General features: G+C 34.8%; 1 protein-coding gene across 5 annotated transcripts in view; it reads left to right on the forward strand.

The window, feature by feature from the left end:
• Ctnna2 (catenin alpha 2) overlaps positions 1-22742 on the forward strand; it is a 1105512-nt gene that overhangs the window by 152403 nt on the left and 930367 nt on the right. For 3 of the 5 annotated variants that reach the window (XM_042690428.1, XM_042690429.1, XM_042690431.1), the window contains exon 1: positions 288-389. In XM_042690428.1, coding sequence (XP_042546362.1) covers positions 288-389 — 102 coding nt within the window. Of the gene's footprint in view, positions 1-282; positions 390-22742 lie in introns of those variants that run through there. The other 2 variants (XM_042690427.1, XM_042690430.1) reach the window with 1 other exon arrangement.

Consider the following 22742-nt stretch of genomic DNA (forward strand, 5'->3'; position numbering starts at 1 on the left):
TTCTTTTTTTCTTTTTTTTGTTGGTTGTTGGGCTTGAACTCTGGGCTTGGGCGCTATCCATCAGCTCTTCAGCTCAAGGCGAGCACTCTACCCGAACCACAGTGCCACTAACAGTTTTCTAGTGGTTTTATTGAAGATAAGAGTCTCACAGAGTCTCCTGCCCCAGCTAGCTTTGAACCATGATCCCCAGATCTCAGCCTCCTGAATAGCTAGGATTACAGGCGTGAGCTACAAGCCCGGCTTGTGAACATTATTTCTAACTCATAGCATGTTTTCTCTTAGGGAGCATGACTTCGGCAACTTCACCTATCATTTTAAAATGGGATCCCAAAAGTTTGGAAATCCGGACATTGACAGTGGAAAGGCTGTTGGAGCCACTTGTTACCCAGGTAATGAATGGATGATGCTTTATTGTGCTTGTTAGAGGTGAATGTTTCTAGTGTGATTTGCCAAGGTATTAAGAATTTAGAAATCCTCAAAAGAGGTCATTCCATAATACTGAATGCTACATGTTATTTCCTGAGTAATGGACTATCTCTCACTGCCTTATAAGGTTTGAAATGGCTTTATGAAATGATTCATGGGATTAAAAAAAAATAAGGTTGAAGGGGATAGGCTTGGTGAAGGAGGCCCCTCAATTGTAGTAATGGCTTCAAAGTCTAAAACTAGCTACCTGCCCTGGCTTTCAGGTGCTAATGCACAGTTCAGAAAACCTATGTTTACTACTTAAGAATATTGTTATATTTATTGAACTGCTTTTCTATCTATTTACCAGACATAATTCATCCACTGCAATGATGAGATGTCACATTTCCACAGATGAACTATCAATAGCGAAAATATCACCAGGATTTGAAGTTTTGAAAGTTAATTTCTTTAGTGTCCCTTTAAGCATGCCCTTTTGAACAGTAACTCTGAAAATCCTGGAAAAGGAAACTGTAAGCTTTTGTTATGTAAAAGGGAATTATTAGATCATATTAATATAGGCGTTATTTTTATTGGTTTGCTATAGCTATTCTAACAAATTTTCACAAAGTTAACTGCTTAAAGCAAAACAAATTTATTGTTTGGTGGTTTTAGAGGTCAGAAATTCTAATTGAAGCTACTCTGTCTGAGACTCTAGGAAACAATTGTTTCTTTGATTTTTTGTAGCTAACAAAGGACACTTTACTTTCTTCCTCTGTATTTAAAGTCAGCAATCTGACATCTCCACATTGCTTTCTCTGACCTCTGTGACTTCTTATAGTTCCTGTTTGACATGGGCCTTTCCCCTTCCCTCTAGTAAGGACTCCAGTAAATTGGGCTTACCCAAATAGGCCAGACAGTTTTAAAATTAGAATATTGGTAATTGGTAATGTCTAATAACAATTTCAATATATCAATATTCCATTAGATGTTAAAAAAGATATCTGATAGAATTTTGCATTTATTCCTAATAAAAACTTGAGGTCACAATAGGATTCATGTATAAAAATAAGTGAATTTGTAATGTCCATTTTGGATTGGAAAAAAAAAATCAGACCTCTATTTCTAATAAGATTTAGTATATTGAGAGTGATATGAGGATAAAGTTAGCTAGTTATGAGTATATAAAATATGTAGTTTTCATCTATACAAAATAGCTAAAAAGCCAAAGATAAAAAAGTCTACATACTTAAAAAGTTGTGAATGTCTTTAACTGTTTTAAATTAATATTTATTTTGTAGTTTGTCAACCTTATAATTCTCTGCCTGTCACTGGGGTAGGATTCTGTTTGCCCAAGCTTTGAAACTTCTGTATGTTGATATCTTGTGTATGTCACTTAACCTCTCCTAAAATAATGTGGATAATAATTTATTACTCATAAGACTTTTCAAAGGAAAATAAAATTGAGCTTTTGAGTGATTATGGAAATGTCTACACTATGCTTATAATAAAACATATTCTTTGCCTCTTGATAGTAACAGCTTTATTAGAACCCAGATATATTGTTTAATATGTAGATTTCACTGAGTATTTTGTTTATTGAAAACATCAAGACATGTTTATAAGAATAGTGATCAACTTATTATAGTTAAGCAAGTATAATTAAATCATAGATCTCTAAAGTTTGGGAAAATTGAACCCTCATTATTAGTAAGCTAATGAAGCACAGACCATTCCAGTAAATTCAAACAAAAATTGCTTAAATTGTTATTTTCTATTCAAAGCTAACTCTACTACTTGAGAAATAATAATAGCATCTAATTAAATAATATCGGTGTTTAATGAGCTGTCCTAAACCAGCCTGATATTAAAGAAATCGCCTAAGGAACTCTCTAATCATTTTCAATATTATTTTGAGTCTTCTATGTGGACCTATTGCATTTCACATGCAGTTTTAAAATTTCATGCAAGCCGGGTGCCAGTGGCTCACGCCTGTAATCCTGGCTACTCAGCAGGCTGAGATCTGAGGATTATGGTTCAATGATAGCCTGGGCAGTCTTCAATAAACCACCAGAAAACTGCAAGTAGCACTGTAGCTCAAGTGGTAGAGTGCTTGCCTTGAGCTGAAGAGCTGAGGGACAGCACTCAGGCCCAGAGTTCAAGCTCCACAATCGACAACAACCACAAAAAAGTCATGCAAAATATTAAGTATCTCAAAAATCCAACAGATTACAAATGTATAAACTTAAAAAAAAATTAAATTCAATTTCATACTTTGAAAAGTAGTTTTGTTGTTGTTGTTTGTTTTGAGCCAGTCCTGGGGCTTGATTTCAGGACCTACATGCTGTTGCTCTGCTTTTTATATACTAAAGGCTAATGCCCTATCTCTTGAACCATTGCTCTACTTCCACCTTTTTGATTGCTAATTGGAGGTAAGAGTCTCATGGACTTGTCTACCAGGCTTTCTTTGATATGTGATACTCAATTTCAGCCTACTGAATAGAATTACAGGTGTGAGCCACTGGTACCTGGCAAAGTATTTGATATTTAATGCTAAAATGTGCAATTTCTTTTTTAATAAATATATCTTTTTATTACTCATAATAGTAGCTAATTCCCTTGGTACATTAAAGATCACATTCACTTTAAAATTATGAGAGTTTTTTTTTTCAGCCAAAGCATTACAGGAATAAAGCAATACTCTGAAATGAAAAGGAATGAGCCTGTCCCTTGGTTGCTATACACTACAATCTATACATTTTTGGCATTTTCCAAAAAGTAGCATTGTATGTTGGGATGTACCAAAAGAATCATAGTATAAAATAAGTTCTCCCTGTAACCTTTACCCAGTTATCTAAAGAATATCATTGTTGAGAAGTACCTTAATTCATGGTGTACTAAGGAAATTCAGACACTAGTACATTTGGGTGGTTTCTATGGTAACACTACAATATTATAATCAGTTGTGCATTTTTGTCAATTGAGAATATATGATAGATAAATGATTGGCTAAATGATTGACATCATTTCTTTGATTAATTCCATTCATCATATATGCTTGGCATATTACCCCCCATTTCATAATTTTTTAAATTGTTTTCTGACTAGATTCAGTTTTCATTTTGGATGACGTTTCTCTGGCTCAAAAACAAGCAAAACAAAACTGTCTTTTGTTTTCACCAACAGGGCCTCAAGCTCAGTCTGTTTGCTTGCTTAGCTGATGGTCTACCACTTGAGCCATACCTTCAAGCCTGCAATTTGCTGGTTGTTTTGGAGACAAAGTCTCCTGGACTTCTCAGCACAGATTGTTAACTACAGTCTTCTCTTTCTCAGCTTGCTGAGAAACTAAGGTTATAGGCATGTGCCACCAGTACCTGGCCAGAAAGTATTTTTTTAATTTTTACTGTTTTTTATTGTTAAGGTAAAAGGGTTACCATTACATAAGTCAGATAAAAAGTTCATTTCTCTTTTAACAATGTCACCCTTCCCCTCACTCTCTCCCAGTTTTTCTCTCCTGTCCCCACCCAGAAGTTGTATAGTTTATTTTCAACAAAGTGCCCAATGACTATCTTATTGTATTTGTTTACTATTTGTCCTACTGTGTCTGTGCCCCACTTACCATCCCAAAGGCAGATAAATGAACAAAAAGGCAAAAGGAAAAGAAAACAAAATCAGCAGCAAAGAATTAAACCTTTTGTTTTCATTTCTTGGAGTTCATTTTGATAAATATTATTTTATGTGATCAGATGCACATAGATATTGTGCCTTTGTGATCATCTCCTAAGAATATCCTTCTTGGTTTCACTCTATGTAAATGCCTAGAGAGGTATATATCATATCATGTCCCTGTGTTTTTGTTGTTGTTGTTTATGTTTTTACTTTGTATAATACCATTCAATATTTTTACTTGTAGATTCATGGCACATTCTCATTGCCACAAATGTGGAATACCAGACAACCTATGTTTCTTTGAGTCTGACTTACTTATCTTAATATATTTTTTCCCAAATGTTTCCATTTCCCTATGAATGGTACAATATCATTCTAATTGATGAGTAGAATTCTTTTTTTGGGGGGGGGGGGGGGTCCGGTGGTGGGGCTTGAACTCTGGGCCTGGGCTTTGTCCCTCAGCTCTTCCGCTCAAGGCTAGCACTCTACCACTTGAACCACAGCGCCACTTCTGGCTTTTTTCTTTTTGCTTATATGGTGCTGAGGAATCGAACCCAGGGCCTCAGGTATACAAGGCAAGCGCTCTACCACTGAGCCACCTTCCCAGCCCCTGATGAGTAGACTTCTATTGGGTATATATACCAACTTTTCTAGATCCATTCACCCACTGAGGGACCTTGACAATGGTAAGTAGTGGTGCAATGAACATGATTGTGCTGTGGGCTTTAGAGAGACCTTGTTTGTGTTCCACTGGATAAATGCTCAGGAGTGGAATTGGTAGGGCATAAGAAAACTTCATGTTTAGTCTTTTCAGGAACCTATCTTCACACTTCTTTTAAAGGAAACTTTTTCATGTGCATAAGCCATCAAAATACCTTCAGTTTATTAATAACAGCACATCATTCCTTTTAAAGTGAATATGTATGTGTGTTTGTGCATATGGATATACATATATAAATAGTAGAATTCCAATTCAAGAAACTTGGTTATGATGTAGGAATTCATTTTTATCACATATATTAATACTTAATTGAAAACTATCACTTATTTTATTGCTTTATAAATGCCATTTCCTCCCTGAAATGTGAACTTTGGCAAACTACCATATTATCACAATATTTGCAGAAAACATGGGTAGTTGTTCCATTTGAAATGCTTGTTTGCATTGAGATAAAATGGCAGAATGTTTGGAAGACATTGTTTGGCACTTTGGAGATATAGTTGAATAGAATCCTATGTTGTCTGCAGATATATTAATTTCTGTTTGGGGATTATATTCAATATTTTAATGTCTTGTACCAGATGGGAATGATGCTCTTTCTGTTACAGGGCCAGCTGTGTGGGTTATGATTTGAAACTTGAATAATGTTTTTTTTAATAGGAAAAAAGGTGCCAAATCTTAAAAAGGGACTTACAGTAATATAAATGTGGAATTATGTAATATATTTGTTTATTTGTGAACAGTTTGCAAACTAAGTACACAATTACACAAACAAAATAATAGCAGCATTGGCTTTGTGGATGATGACTGACATGAAATCATTAGGTCTGACATGGATGTGGTAGTGACTGCTCTGAGCTCAGTCTTCTGTGAGGAGCAGGTGCATACTACCTGAGCCATGCAGTGAGTCCTTTCTTTCGTCACCAGGTGCTGCATGTCACAGTTCTTCACTGTATCATGGAAGCACTTCACTGGTCAGCATACATACATTCTTAGTCAACAGGCAGCATCTGCCTTTGTTCTTTTCTCATCAGCCTGGAGAACCCAAAGTTAAATTGCAAAATATTATGGTGATTTGAGAATGCAAGCCAGCTATGTAAACAAGGGTATGAGTAACTTCTCTTCCATCAAAATAGTTTTTGTCTGTAATTTCTCAGTAGAGTACAGTGATAATTTTATAAATATTAGTCAATGAAATTCCATTTAGTGTAAAGTAAAAACTAAGCCTCAAGTACTGGAAAATATGTGCAACTCTATCTTTAAAACTTGGTTTGTTGATTGCTTAATTTTAATTTTGAAAGTTTTTTTTTGTTTTTGTTCTTATTTTATTTTTTCCTTACATTGTCTAAAGGCGGGGCTCAGCTATCCTGGTTTCTTTTACAAGTATGTTAGGCTCTTAGGCTTACCCATTATATGTGGTCCACAATGCTAAACTAGATAACTTGTTTTCATCAGAATCATCTGCCTACTTCCCTGGTTTTAGGGGATCTTTTCCTCATGAACATATAACTAACCACAGATAATTCAGACTTTTAATGAGAAAAAAGGGAAAGGTGTTAATGCTTCCTTAGTAGTTATTAAGTACCTCCTGCCATCCTAGGTACATCTACAAGTTTTCATTTATTCCCTTTGTCAAATTGGTAACATCAATATTATTTTCTTCATCTTACAGATGATGAAACAGAGACTTAAATTATATCTAAAGGTCTACACTGAGTGAGATTCTGAAACCCCTGGCAAACTCTGAGCTGGAAATTCTGAGGTTGCAATAATCATTAATAGAAAATCTGTAGGATAGAGGCTGGGAAGGTGGCTCAGTGGTAGAGCACTTGCCTTGCATGCATGAGGCCCTGGGTTCGATTCCTCAGCACCACATAAGCAGGAAAAAAAAGCCGGAAGTGGTGCTGTGGCTCAAGTAGTAGAGCACTAGCCTTGAGCTGAAGAGCTGAGGGACAGCTCCCAGGCCCAGAGTTCAGGCCCACGACTGTACCCAAAAAAAAAATCTGTAGGATGAAAATGGAGGACAGTGAGGGAGTAACTTGAAGGGACAAGGAAGGAAGAACTAAGAATTTTAAACAGATGAGAAAAGGAGTATGCAGAAATGGGAAGAATATATTTGTATATTAAATATGTAGTTCCTTTATTTGTCTTTGAATAGTTGTACAAAGAAGTTGCCATTCAACACAGTAGTATAGGAAGCTTGAGGAATAGAGAATGCAGACATAAAATCCAATGCATATTCTACAAAATTAAGAAAATTGAGGGAAGGGGTGAGGTTAGGAGCAGCGGTGAAGAATGATGTAATATGTAGTATCTTTTTCTGTTTGAATCACCTAATTCTGCAGACTTGTTATTTACTGACATGCACACATGATCTAAACAAATTCCTTAACATCCCAATGAACCAGTTAAATTGAAATTCTGTTTTTCTGATTTGATGGCTAATGTAAATGAATGCAGCAATTGAACCATAACTATTTCTTTTACTCTCTTTAATAATAAAATCAAGCCTTAACATTGTTTTCCTTCTGTAGTTTTCATTACAATAAATACATATTAAAATGTTTTCAATGAAAAATGGAATTTAAAGCTAAATTTATGAATGAAAATAACAGAAAATGTTTTGCTACATATTTGAAACAAGATAATTAAAAAGAGCTTATACATTTCAATTCAAAAATTTCAAACACTAAATTGTGGGAAATTAGCTAGTAAAATTGCTTCTAAGGCTTTTGGACAGTTTAGAACCTTCATCTGAAGTAGAGATAAAAAATTATGCCAAACAAGAGCATACAGGGGTGTGACAGAATTACATTTTCTCAGGAAGCCTCCAACTGGCAAACTAATTAAAGCTTGTCAGATATCTGAGATAACATATGGGACATGTCAGCATACCTGCTTTTCCTTTTCTTGAAATCCCATTTAAAGTACAAAAGGTAAGCATTGCTTTCACAAAATTAAGGAGGAAAGATCAGCAAAAGAAATGGAATATCTAGAATGGATCAAGAAAATGTGGTATATACACACAATGGAATTCTATGCCTCCATCAGAAAGAATGGCATTGCCCCATTTGTTAGCAAATGGAAAGGCTTGGAAAAAATTATATTAAGTGAAGTAAGCCAAGCCCAAAGAAACATAGGTCCCATGGTTTTCCTTATTTGCAATAACTAGTATATGTCTGAGTCAAGCAGAAAAGGTCAGATAAGTTGATGTTAGGTGAAATGAACCCCAAGAAAAAGGATTCAAATGTTTTTTTCTTTCTTGCGATTGTTTCTAACATATTTATAAGATGATTTCTTTGTTGCTTTGTATGTCCCTCCCCCATAGTATAACCCCTGTATTCACTGTATTTGATATTATAATTTGTGGAGGGGAAGGGGTAAAACAAGTCGTTTAAATAAGGATACAGGTTGCAACAATGAGAAGTACAAGTCTTTATGTCGAAAACGAACTTTACAACTTTGGTGGGGGGAGGGGGGCGGGGAGGATTGGGTGGGGGAGTGGAGAGAGGATGGGAAGGGGAAGGGGAAACAAAGGAGGAGGCTACAATGCTTGATAAGAAATGTACTCATTATCTTGCCCATATAATTGTAACCCCTCTGTACAGTACAATAAAATATAAATTAAAATTAAAAAAAAAGAAAAAAGAAATGGAATATCTAGCCAGCTATTTTATTTCCCTTCTGAAAACAAAAATCTCAGTCATTCTTTTGACATGGCTTTGCATGAACTCTTGTCTTGGAATTCCCTACCCCAGAGGCTGTGCATTTTCAATGTGTTTTACCTTGTTTTTCTGCCTGTGCTTTCAGTGTTCATGTTGTTCAAAACCTAGACCTGGCATTCCTTTTCTGCCGTCTACATTTTCTCCTCCAGTGATCCTACCCACCCCTGCCGGATGGATGGTCAAGAACATAAATGGGTGGACAAAAATGAAATTTGCATCTCAGTCTACACATATTTTTAGAGGTTCACCTTGCTTTCTTGGATGATTTCCCTAATGATTTTTCTTCATTCCTCTTTTCCTATATCTACCCATCTTCTGTCAATTGTGCTGCTAAATTTCTGGTTCTAAATAACTTAAATTCTGTCTCACCATGACGAATAGTCACCACTCAAATAATCCACCAATCCTACTCTTCTTCCCTGTCTGTTGATTTCTCTACACAACAACCAGAATGAACCTTGGAAACCCCACATACCTCGACCATATTATTCTCCTGCTTACAAAGCTGCAATTGTTTTTCATTACGTTTTAGAATAAAACTATTTTTTTTGCATATGTCCTGCAACATTTATCCAGTGCTAATAGCCATTGCTTATCAGGCGTAATCGAAAGAGTCATTCTTCTAATGACTTAGTGATTACGAAACCTTTCCCTTCTTGTGAGGTAATGGCAATGTCTTCTTTCTGAATTGATCCCCTTATACTTTTCAGTAGATATGTATCCTTTCGCTAAGTTACAGACAAAGACCTTTGCTTACTATGTTTTTATTTGTTAAAGTATGTGGCTCTTGTCCAAACTGCTGTATGTTCTACATGCTTCATCCAGAGCACTTATTCCCCATTTGTAGTTCTTTTATGGCTTTGTGTGTGCATCTGGAAAGCTCTATCCAGATAGGATGATATCACTCTAATTTACACATTCATGTCTATTAGCTGGGGTGTAGGAAGTGTTTGATAAATACTTATTGAAATCATTGAATAGACACATGTGTTCCTGCTCCCTCCAATGAAACATGTATATTTTCTTTTTGTCAATTTCCTCCGTCTAATGTTAATTATTAGTGAAAAGAAATCATATGGTGCAGTGTTTGTTTCACAGTGACATTTGCAAATGTAACAGTTGTTTGTTGTGGGATTTCAAGAATGAATACATCCATTAACATTTTCAGAGTAAGTATCAATACCTAGTAACCAAACTAAGCAATAATATTTCTCTTTTTTTAGATTGAAATGTGTAGTGTTTTATATTCATAGGAAGAGTCCTGATATATGTGTGTGTGTGTGTGTGTGTGTGTGTGTGTGTGTGTGTGTGTGTGTATTACATTCATTTGTTGGAGACACATGTTCATGTATCCATGGAGAAAATTAATGATTTCACAGTGCCTATAAATAATCGGTGTTTGCTTTAGAAAAATAATTTTGCTTGACCTTGTGTTTGTGGAAGTTTTGTCCTCCAGGATTACTGCTCAGTGACATTTATAGCCTTTAAATATAATATACAAAGAAATTCTTATCAAGTTTTCTCAAAACATTAGGCCCTCCTTTTATTAAAACTGTCATACTATTACAAGTTCCTTATGCAGCCATTATACTTCTGTGTTATTGAGCTGACCATGCAAATAAATCCTATCTTCCCTGCCACCTTACCATGGTTGCTAGACTTACCAAATAAGAATTCATGATGCTCTGAATATTTGATTTTCAGACCAAAAACAAATCACTGTCTAGTAGAATCATACTCAAAGTAATATATTTGTGAAATACTGCTACCAAAATATAGTTTATATTTTGTTGTAGTATTGGTTAAATTCAGGGCCTCAAGGATTTAGTTAGTTTTTTTTTAATCAAAGTTGGCAGTCTACCACTTAAGCCACACATCCTCTTTTAGTTTTCTGCTGGTTAAATGTAAATGTCTTTCTCTGATTTGTCTGCTCTGACTAGCGTGGAGCTTTAATACTCAAATCAGTTTCTTCTGAGTAGCTAAGATTACAGGTGTGAGCCACTAGTGTCCCAGCGTGAACTAACATATGCTTTATTGTTATCACCAGGATTGCTTTAAAACTATTGTAAATTTCTGTCAGTGATATTTGTGTATTTCGAGAGTTTATATTCACTAGAGATGTTTCAAAAAAGAGGGAGATGTTGTCAATATTGTTGTCACAGAGTAATTTTTAAATTAGGCTCAAATTCTTCAATGAGGCTTTTTCTTGTTTGTTTCCTTTTTTCCTCTCCTTTTCTTTTTACTTCTGCTTGATTTACCCAATCTGTCCAAAAAGAACTAAAATTTTGTGAGTCTAATTTTACATGTGCCCAGTTCTCTCCTCTTAACTTTTCTTTAATGTTTAGTACCTTTTCATCCTTTAGGTTTTTTTTTTTTTTTATCTTTGATTTTGTTTTCAAGTTTCTCTAGATTTCCTGACACCTACACACCTGGGCTTGGTGTCCACCTGACTCCAGAAAATCCTGTACTTCCCTTGTCAGATGTAATATTAATGATTTCATTTCTGATGCTTTTTGTGTGTGTGCACATGGTAATGTGTGCATGCTTGTGTGTGCTATAATGTTATGACCATAATTTAGTTCTCTGCATTTCCTTCTACTGAGCTGCATTCGAGTGAATGACTATAATGATGGTTTTTTGGTGATGCAGTAAGTGCTCTTTATGAAATAGGAAACTCTTGATCTTATGCCTATTCTTCCCTCCTTTACAAAGACAAGACTCCAAGCTAAGAAGAGCTAATATATTTTTCTGCAAAAAACTTAATTATAGTTATCTACTAGATCACACTATCTTCTAAAAGTATACTTTTACATTTTAATGGGCTTAAGACAATATCATTTTTATTATTTTTATTTTTAATGCTTTGTATTCCCTAGAGTACTGGTAATTACTTGGGCTCAGAAAAGAAAAAAAATTGAAGGGGTGTAGAAAATATTCTTAACATTGAAAATACCTCCTGTAGCATATTAGTTAAATGAAAAATGAAAATAAAAGGATAAATTACTTGAATATAATGTTATTACAAACTATATCTATTATTGGAGCCTCATGGTAATGGCTGAGTTGGTAATTTGATCCTAAATTGCAGTTTTCAATGGCTTATTTAACACAAACTTCCAATTTACACCGTCGACTGAAAATTCTTAAGCTTGTTTTAAATCCCCTAAAGGAATTTTGTAAAGAGATGAGACCCAATCCTTTTAGCTGACTTATTCAAGCATGGCAGAAAAATAATTTCCCCTCAACTATTAAAAATCCCAGAATATTTTGGTGACTTACATAAATATATTTATAAAGTTTTCAAATTTTATCTTTCATATGGGCAGCATTCCCAGACAGGAATCATTCCCCAACATTATAATTTAATAAAGCGTTCAAATTTTTAAAATAAGGAAAAATTATAAAATATTAAGATTTTAATTATGAAAAATGTTTTTATTCAGTTAGTCTTACATTAGGTTACTTCAATAAAATGGGATAAAATGATGTCAAACTAATTTATTTTCTTTTGCAAACAACTACTCTGTGTCAATAGTCATTTGTTAGTAGATAGTTTTTTATTGTGTTAGTAAATATTTTTAACTGGTTTTTACACAGTGGGATTCTTTTTATATTTTCATTTGTATTATTTATTTTTATTTGATTGCTTATCTTTTTTTCCTCTGTTACATATACCAAAATCCATGATAATCTGCTTATTGTAGTTTATGCATGCTTCTTGAAATTGTCACTATACAGAACATCATAGATTTAGAACCACAATTATGGATATAGTGCTTGATAACTTGGATATAAGATTTTCTGATTATATTACTTCAAATTATTTTTATATACCACTGAAACAAGTTTATAAGGTGACCAATTGCTGCATATTTCATAATCTAACTAGAGAGGAGGTAGCTTCCAAAGTCAGAACTACTTAATACAGGAATAAAACAAGAGTATCTCTAAAATTACTCTACTTGGTTTGGATGTTTTGACATAGCAGGGAAAAATGGTTATAAACCTGTTCCTTCTTGGTACTCACAATTTTATTTTCCTGAGATTCCTTTCTAAGTTGCTAAGATATGGGGAACTGAAGATGCATCTTTCTCAGGTAGGGTTCAGGAGAGAAAGCCTGGGTCTCCATAGTCTTTACTCTTCAAAAAGTTGATGTAAATGATCAAAGTCCTATGAAACCACATGATGAAGCAGGTGGAGACGAGGATGGGAGCAGCCTGAACACTGAAGCCTGAGCTCTGATAACTATAGGCTTTACTTGTCAAGGCAGCAAGCATTTCTGTAGTATTACAACATAGATCAGATTATCAATGTCTTATATAATGTAAAGATTCAGTTTTGGAACTTATCTCCAAGAGCATAATTTCTTGGAAAAAAATTTATTAAGTGAAGTAAGCCAGGCCCAAAGAAGCACAGGTCCCATCATTTCCCTTATCTGCAATAACTAGTATATGTCTAGGACAAGCAGAAAAGGACAAAAGCTATGTATGTATGACCATATAAGATGATGTTAAGTGAAATGAACCTCAAGATAGAAACATAAGTGGTTTTATCTTTCTTGCTATTGTTTTTAATGTACTTATATGTATCATGTGACTTTTTTTGTTTCTTTTGTATGTTCTTCCACCATGGTATAACCCCTGTTGTCATTGTATTTGATTATGGTTCCCTGAATCTTGTATATACATTTTTCTATTTTGGGGAGGTGAAGGGAAATAACAAATGCTGAAATAAGGATATAGGTTGACCCATTGTAACAATGAGATGTTGGAGACACTATGTTGAAAATGAACTTTCCAACTTCATGGGGTGGGGGGAGTAATTGGGGAGGTTGGGAGGGGGGAAGGGGTGGTAGGGAAAAAACAAAGGAGGAGATAACAATGATCCATAGGAAATGTACTGATTACCTTACCGATGTAACTGTAACCATTTTGTACACTATTTTTGCCATAAAATATATACAGAAAATTTAAAATGAAGAAAAAAACCTGATGAGGAAGAAACCCAATTGAAAAAAACTGAAGTGACTGGTTAATAACTTCAAGCAGTAGAAATGTGAGTAGAAATCCCAATTAGTGATGAAGAAAGAACGGCTGGAATGTTACCCCTGTTAGGGAGGTTGGAGGATATTAAAGAAAAACTGCAAAAATAAAATGTTTTAGTCAATAAAAATAAGAAAACTGGAGAAAAATTTTGTGAAGAATCACAGCACATGTGAAAGAAACAAGCAGAGGAAAATGTGTAGATGTACATAGTTTGTGGTGTTTCTCTTTCAAATTTGGGAGATGTTGTCACTCTATAGACTTCTCATGAGTAAAGAAAAAAAAATAGAAGGGCTTCCTAGTCTTAGCTAGAAAGATATGTATGATACCCAACTATGTGATAAGGCATGATCACTAAGAAGGAATAATGTAATGCATGAACCTATGCGATGCCTTCTCAATCAAGAGAAGTATATTGTATATAGGTTTATCTGAATTAGGGAAGTAACAGTAACAAAAAAATGGTGAGACAATGGACAAAGGGTGAACCAATGCAACAACGATACTCATGAGACAATGTGTTGGAAATTAACTTTACAACTTGGGGAGTGGCCTTTGGAAGAAAAGAAAGTGGGGAAAAATGAGGGAGGGGGTAACAATATGTGATAAGAAATGTATTTACAACCTTATGTATGTAACTGTAAGTCCTAAATTAAATTAAAAAAAAGATGGGCTGGGAAGGTGCCTCAGTGGTAGAGTACTTGCCTAGCATGCATGAGGCCCTGGGTTCAATTACTCAGCACCACATTAAACAGAGAAAGCTAGAAGTGGCGCTGTGGCTCAAGTGGTAGAGTGCTAGCCTTGAGCTGATGAGCTGAAGAGCACAGTGCCCAGGTCCAGAGTTCAGGCCCCATGACCGACACCGACAACAACAATAACAACAACAACAACAAAAAGAGAAGTTATGGTACTTGATATTTTTAAAGTATACACAGCATTAAGGAAAGGGAATACAGTATTTAGGATATTAAAAATCTTGCATTGAAAAGGTCTTCCATTAAGCCAAAATGTCCAATGAAATGTTTATTTTCCTCCCTTTTCTAACTAGTCAAATTCAAAGTGTTTATCACTGTACTCTGCTCCTTCAAATTCTATGAATTCTTTCTTTCTTTGTGTTGTATTTTCATTACAATGAATAAGCAAGTTCACCAACATTGAAAGTCCCCGAAGAGTTTCCATTATTATACCAGTGAAATGTTTGCTAAAAGTGCCAAAGTAACAAACAAAAGTATCTTCTAGAGAGAGGAGTTATTTACTCACATGAGCATGGGCTATGGTATATCTAAGCAAAATCAAGACTCATGATCACAGTGACACAATACACATTCTTCTCAGCAGCCCGTGGAATTTTCTCCAAAATAGGTGATATCATGTTTCCCACAAAGAATTTAAGCAAGTACAAGAGGATTGACATAATCCCTTGTATTCTATCCAGCCACAGTGGAATCAAACTAGTTCTCAAAAACAAAACATATTACAGTAATTGTCTAATTCATGGAGGCTGAATAGCACACTGCTGAATAACACCTGGGTCATAGAACAAATTCAAGAAGAAATTAGAAAGTTCCTACAATTCAATGAAAATGAAAATACATCACAATGGAACTGCTGGGACACAGCAAAAGCAGTCCTGAGGGGCAAATGCATTGCTCTCAGTGTATACAACAGAAAAGAAGCTGTTCAAAAAAAAAAACTCATGATGTATTTAAAACTATTAGAAAAGCAAGAAAAATTGAATCTAAAGTTACTAGATGGATCAAGATAACCAAGAGCAGAAATTAATGAAATAGAAATTTTTAAAACTATAAAGTTAATTAAACCAAAAGCTGTTTTTCTGAAAAATTAATAAAATTGAAAGACCTCTTGCAAGAGTGACAAAAAAAAGAGAGGAAACCCAAATCAATAAGATGAGGCATGTCATAGGAAATATTACAACAAACACCTGAGACAACCAGAAGATTATAAAGAACTATTTCCAGAATGTAACTCATTAAAGAAGAAAAGCCCAGCAGAAATGGACAAATTTCTAGATAAATAAAGATGGCTCATACTGTACCAAGAAGATATAAATGAACTAAATAAACCAATAACTTACAATGAGATAGAGGAAGCAATCAGAAGTCTTCCAATAAACAAAAGTCCAGGCCCAGATGGATTCACCATGGAATTTTATAAGACTTTTAAAGAGGAACTAAAACCCATACTCCTCAAGATCTTCCATGAAATAGAAGCAGAGGGAGAAATCCCAAACTCATTCTATGTAGCCAATATCACACTCATCCCCAAACCAGGCAAGGATCCAACCAGAAAAAGAGAACTACAAACCAGTCTCTCTGATGAACACAGATGCAAAGCTCCTCAATAAAATATTAGTCAACAGAATCCAGAATCAAATAAAAATAATACATTATGACCAAGTGGGCTTCATTCCATAGAGGAATGGCTGGTTGAATCAATGTAATTCACCAGGTTAACAGGGCCAAGGGCAAGAACCACATGGTTATCTCAATTAATGCAGAAAAAACTTTTGACAAAACACACCCATTCAAATTAAAAGATCTAGAGAGAATAAGAATAAAAGGAACATTCTTTAAAACAATAAAACCCATATATGGCAGACTAACAACAAATATCATACTAAATGGGGAAAAAGTGAAGTCAATTCCTCTAAAATTAGGAATAAGGCAAGGATGCCCACTCTCTCTATTCCTTTTCAATAAAGTTCTGGAATTCTTAGGCAGAGCAATAAGGCAAGAAAAGGACATTAATGGGACCTGCAAAGGAAAAGAAGAAATTAAACTATCTTTATTTCCAGATGACATGCTATACATAAATAACCCAAAAACTCCACTCTCAAACTCCTAGAACTAATAAACCACTTTAGCAAAGTAGCAGGATACAAAATTAACCCACAAAAATCAGTTGCCTTTCTGTACAACAACAATGTACAAACAGAAAGGGAAATACAGAAAACAGTCCTATTCATAATAGTCTCAATAATAATAAACATCTAGGAATTAACCTAACAAAAGATATAAAGGATCTATTTAGTGAAAACTATGACATTCTAAAGAATGAAATCAAAGGGGACACCAGGAACTGGAAGACCTTCTATGTTCATGGATAGGTAGAATCAATATTGTGAAAATGGCCAAACTGCCAAAAATGATATAGAAATTCAAAACAGCCTCATTGAAATCCCAGTGATGTTCTTTACTGAAATATAGAAAACAGTCCAAAACTTCATATGGAACAACAAAATACCTAGAATAACCAAAAAAATTCTAGGCAAATAAAGCAATTCAGGAGCTATTACAATACCAGATTTTAAGCCCTACGATAAAGCCATAAAAACAAAAATAGCTTGGTATTGGGACAAAAATAGACTCAAAGACCAATGGAATAGATTAGAAGATCCAGAAATAAAATTACATATTACAGTCAGCGGATATTTGTCAAAGGAGCCAAAGACGCAGAGTTAAAAAAAAACACAGTGTCTTCAACTATTGCTGCTAGGAAAACTGGGCAGCCACATGCAGAAAACTAAAAGTGGATCCCAGCATGTCACCATGCACCAACATCAACTCAAAATGGATTAAAGACCTTAACATCAAACCTGAATCTCTGAAACTACTGCAGGACAGAGTAAGAGAGACACTAGAACTTCTAGGAAAAGGAAGGAACCTCCTGACCCCCCATGGGCACAACTGTTTGGAAGGGGACTTGATAAATGGGACTACATTAAAATAAAAAGCTTCTGTACAGCTAAAGACATAGCTACTAAACTAGAAAGACAGCCAACCAACTGGAAAAAAAATTACCAGCAATATATCAGAAAAAGGACATTATATCCAGGGAGCTCCAGAAAATAATCCCTCCCAAATCTAACAAAACAATCACTAAATCGGCAAGGGAACTAAAGGGAGACTTCTCAGAAGAAGCTGTAAAAATGGCAAAGAAACACATGAGGAAATTTTCATCAGACCTGGTTGTAATGGAAATGGAAATAAAAAACCCTGAGATACCACCTTACCCCAGTCAGAATGGCCTATATTCTGAATTCAGACAACAACAAATGCTGGCTGGAATATGGGGCAGGAGGAACCCTACTGCACTGCTAGTGGAAATATAAACTAATACAACCACTCTGTAAAGCAGTCTGGAAGTTCTTCAGAAAACTAAACATAAACATACTCTATGACTTAGCCATAGTACTCCTAGGCATCTACCCTGAGCAACAAGAACCAGAATAAGACAAGGACTCCTGCACTTCCATGTTCATTGCTGCACTGTTCACAATATCCAAGATTTGGAAACAATCCAAAACCCTACTACACATGAATGGATCAAAAAATATTGATACCTATATACAATAGAATTTTACACAGCCATTAGAAATGACAAAATAATGGCATTTCAGGAAAATGGGTGGAACTAGAACAAATCATGTTGAGTGAGATAAGCTAAGATCAGAGAGACAAACAGCTTACAGTCTCTCTGGTATGTGGATGTTATATTCAAAACACAACAAGATAGGACAAAGTAAATGGGCCTCAAGACACCCATATGCATTGAAACCAAAAGAGGAGAGTCTTGGGAGAATAACACCAAACTGTAATATCCAAACACCTCTTCATATGTGCATAAAATAACATACAGACTGAAAAGAATCTCAAAGACATGGAAACAAAGGACTTCTTCATTTGTCTTATCATTTTTAGATGATTCTATATTCTTTACCTCATATATGATGTACACATGTTCATATTTGAGGGAAGCTGGGAGAAGGGCATAGAATCAGTGGAAAGCAGGTGAAAAAATACAGCAGAGGGGTCCATCAGGAGCACTGGACATTGATGAAAGTGAAATGAGCCACTCAGGGGCTGTGAGGAGAGGGAGGGAATGAGAAAGAAAGAAGGAAGAGATGACACTAAACGAAAGTGCATATCACCCAATTTGAAAGAAATAGTCTTGTTGTTAAAGTTCATAGAGTTCATAAACTTTGTCGATTAAAATGCTCATGATTTATCATTGTGAAGGTTAAAATGTGTCTGTGACCTTAGCTAAGTCCTATCTATGCCATAGTATTGTGAAACATACATACCTACTTAATCTCAGAGCAGTATTTAGAGAAAAAAAAGACTCAAGATCATATTTTCCATTTATTTGATTAGACTAATCTTCATGGACACAAACTGGCTACCTAGTAAAAATGTACTTTTACAAAAAACAAATGGAGGAAAGTGTAGAAGCCTCAGCTACTTAGGGTGGTTTTTATTTTTATTTTATTTTATTTTTTTCTGTTCTTAATCAAGAACTTCAAGAATGATTCTGAAGGGTCAATCTAATTTATCCAGATTTCATATTTAGATTTTTCCAAGATAAGTTAACAATGTCTTAGTGTTAGGGAAGTTTCCAGTTTTCTCTGTTCAACCATCCTGCTGATACCATTCTACTGAAAATAACTGATATAGGTATTATCTGAGAAATCAAGTATTGAATAATAAAGGATCAACCATGTTTCTAGTAATTTAGCCTCCCCAATGCAAATGTTTTAAGTTTCCTCTCACTGCCACCACTTCCTGAATTAGTATTTTAAAGAAAATAAATATTGATCTTTGAAATCAATCTGTTCTCTCAATAGGCTAATGAAACAATCAATCGATTGATCTATCAAGAGATTTCAATAATTGTGGTGTAATGATTTGGTGTCTCATGATTTTTTTTTTGGTCTGTGAAGTAATACTTTCAATTTAAAAATAGTACCATCTAAATTTAACAAAAACATATCCATCAACATGCTTATACTAGACAGTGTGAGTTTGGTTTGTTAACACTGCATTTTGTGGCTAATGATTTTTGGCTTTGGCTCCTGTATCTAGTTCTTTCTCTGCTGTGATCTGTTTGCTTACATTGGGCAGTTAATTTTGGTTTCAAGATGTTTCATCTCTGTTTCTTGTCTTAAGTTAAAATTCATATCTGTAATTCATTTTTCTCACAATTTTCTGGCTAGCATTTTAATCAATAGAGAAAAAGCTGAGAATTGAAAATATGTTTTTGTGCTTCCACTCCTGTGAAACAAGAACTTGCTGGTTAATTGCTTTTGGCATAGCCTGGGATAGTGATTCACAGGAGTTTGGTGTGCAGGTGGATGAGATGGTTTTTAGAGATACAGCCCCCAATAACCATTCAGGAAAGGAAGCTGTGCCTGGCTGAGGACTGCTTTTTACATCTACTGTATCAATATTTAATGAGAAGCAGGAAGCAGAATGAAGTCCAAATGTAGCCTAGGCATTAGCACAGGGCAAGCTTTTTGATGGCTTTCAGTCTGATAAGTGGCAGGACAAAGGCATTCTGTGCTTTCACAGATTGTATGTTTCCATGTATGACCCCCCCCCATCTTCCATATATACTGTGAATGAGGTCTGCCTAATAAATTATCCTCATATTTATCATCTTGGAAAAGACTAAAAGATGACAAGAATCTAAGATGAACAACCCAGTTCTTTTTGACGTAGATCTGCTTTCATGGATTCAAAATCAGAAGGCAAAATTCCAAGGATGTAGAAAATCAAGCATTAAAGTTTCACATTTCAAAAAGGAATGGATTTTCTAAAGTGGCAGAATAAGCAGTGAGAAATAAAATAGATAATGTCTGGGAAACTCTTGGTGTTTGATGCCCTGTAACTGCCTGATACATTTTAGATGATTAGGACAAGAAATACCACACGATTTTTCAAGTCCAGATAAATGAGATCTGAAGGCAATGTGAGACTCGCAGAGTTTTTGCAGAGGTGATGCCTAGGTTGAAGTCCTTCTATCCCTAGACTCCGACATTACCTGTGAATCACTATGCAGTGGGAAAGTCTGTTACCTAAAGTTAAATGCTTTCTTATGTCTAGTAAACTAATAATGCATGCAAGGTGAGCAGAATAAACAATCACAAAGCAAATGAATTTACAACTCAAAAGACAAATTCAATCTTCTTTGTTCACACATTTTATGACCAAAACAATTACCTATTTTGTGTCACATTAGGTTCTTTGTGAAAATGTGTTTTCCAAATTGATGGATATCAAAAGCTCTTGTCCAAGATTATATTCAAAGAAAGTTAACACAATTCCTGATCCCTAGTTGGATTCATGAAAGGCACAATTATTCAGCCTTCACTTAATATAGCTATATCAGTCTTGGGACCATGAAAAGTTAAAGGAAAATATATTTATGTGGAAAAAGAAATAAAGCAGAGTTTTAGAAATCACCCTTAGGTGATCAGTAACAACAATCACTATCATAATAGTAAATTTAATCAAGTTAATTAGAAAAGAATGTGAGTAGAAAAAGTACAGATTTTTCTTTATTTTATTTAGTTCTGAGAAAATTTGCCATTTTTATGGAAATATCAAGGAGAAAGAAAAGAAAAATATTATCATGAAATGAACTTTTGGGGGCTGTTTCTTTAAATTTTGTTTTATTGAAAGGGTAATGTACAGAGGGGTTACAGTTACATAAGTAAGGTAATGAGTACATTGCTTGTCTTCCCTCATTTTCTCCCACTTCCCCCGCCCAACTCCACTGTTACATTGGTTCACCCTTTGTTCTTGTCTCACCATTTTGTTCCTTCCCCAAATCAGATAAGCCTTTCCCTTCCTCCAATCAGATAAACATATATACAAGACAATGAGTACCAAAATAAAAACAGAGACAAAGGGAATAAACCAAAGGAAAAAAAAGAAGAAATATCTTCACATAGAATATTAGAAAAGGGAGGAAATAAAATCATTCTGTTACTTCTTTGTTGTGTAGTTAAATGCATATTTTTATAAAAAATGAAAACCTAGACAAATTCCACCAAGAAACTACTAAAATTGAAATATTACTGTGATATATAATTCATCCTAAGCAAAAATTTCAACGAGATTGAAGCAAAAAGTTAGCTTGGTAATATACACTAATATGCACTAATATACACTAATGCCAATAAATATTCTGTTCCATGATTTTTCATGTTTATTAGGTTTGTTTTCTCTAAACCATTTTTTATTGCCAGAAATTTAGGCATTTGGCAGTTTTTCTTTGTTATAATCCAGATTATTATAAGGCATACCAGCACATATTTTTGTGTCAAGGTTGGTAGATTTTATTTTCAGGTCTACATTTGTTATATTTTGGTTAGAATAACCCTTTTTGATATGTAAGATAGGATACACACTTTTGGTTGTTGTTTTTTTTTTCCTTTACATTTCTTGAAAATTGCAAATGTCCTTTGGGAGCTTATAAGACTCCTATTTTATAAATAAAAAATAAAGGATACTGTTACCAGGAATGGTACGTGGAAGATGGAGGCAGAAGAATAGCTCATGTAAAACCAATCTGGGTGATATAGCATGGTCAAAATATTGAGATGCTCTCTCAAAAACCTAAAGAAAACAAATCATTTTCTTTTTTTTAAATACCTTTTTTACTGCAAAAATACTGTACAGAGGGGTTACAGTTACATGAGCAAGGTCATAAGTACATTTCCTATCAAGCATTGTTACCTCCTCCTTTGTTTTTCCCCTACCATCCCTTCCCTCCCACCTCCACAACTACACTCTTCCCCTCCCCCCACCTAAATTGTAAAGCTCCTTTCTCAACATAGTGTCTTGTACATCTCATTGTTACAATGGGCCAACCTGTATCCCTTTTTAAGCATTTGGGGTTTTTTTTCCCCTTCCCCTCCCCAAGCTAGAGAAGTGTATATGCAAGATACAGGACACCAACATCAAATACAGTAAAAATGGGTTAAACCATGGGGGAGGAACATACAAAGCAACAAACAAAAAAAATCACATGGTACATTATAAATAAGTTAGGAACAATAGCAACAAAGAAAAATACCACTTGTGTCCCTATCTTGGAATGCATTTCGCTTAACATCATCTTATCTGGTCACATGTACATAGCTTTTGACCTTTTTCTACTTGTCCTACATATGTACTAGTTATTTCAAATAAGGGAAACCATAAGACCTATGTTTCTTTGGGCCTGACTTACTTCACTTAATATAATTTTTTCCACGTTTTTCCATTTCCTAACAAATGGGTGATGCCTTTCTTTCTGATGGAGGCTTAGAATTCCATTGTGTATATATACCACATTTTCTTGATTCATTCCTCTATTGAGGGGTATCTGGGTTGG

The sequence above is a fragment of the Dipodomys spectabilis genome, unplaced genomic scaffold, assembly GCF_019054845.1.
Source record: "Dipodomys spectabilis isolate Male_0828 unplaced genomic scaffold, ASM1905484v1 ptg000137l, whole genome shotgun sequence".
Lineage (NCBI taxonomy): Eukaryota > Metazoa > Chordata > Mammalia > Rodentia > Heteromyidae > Dipodomys > Dipodomys spectabilis.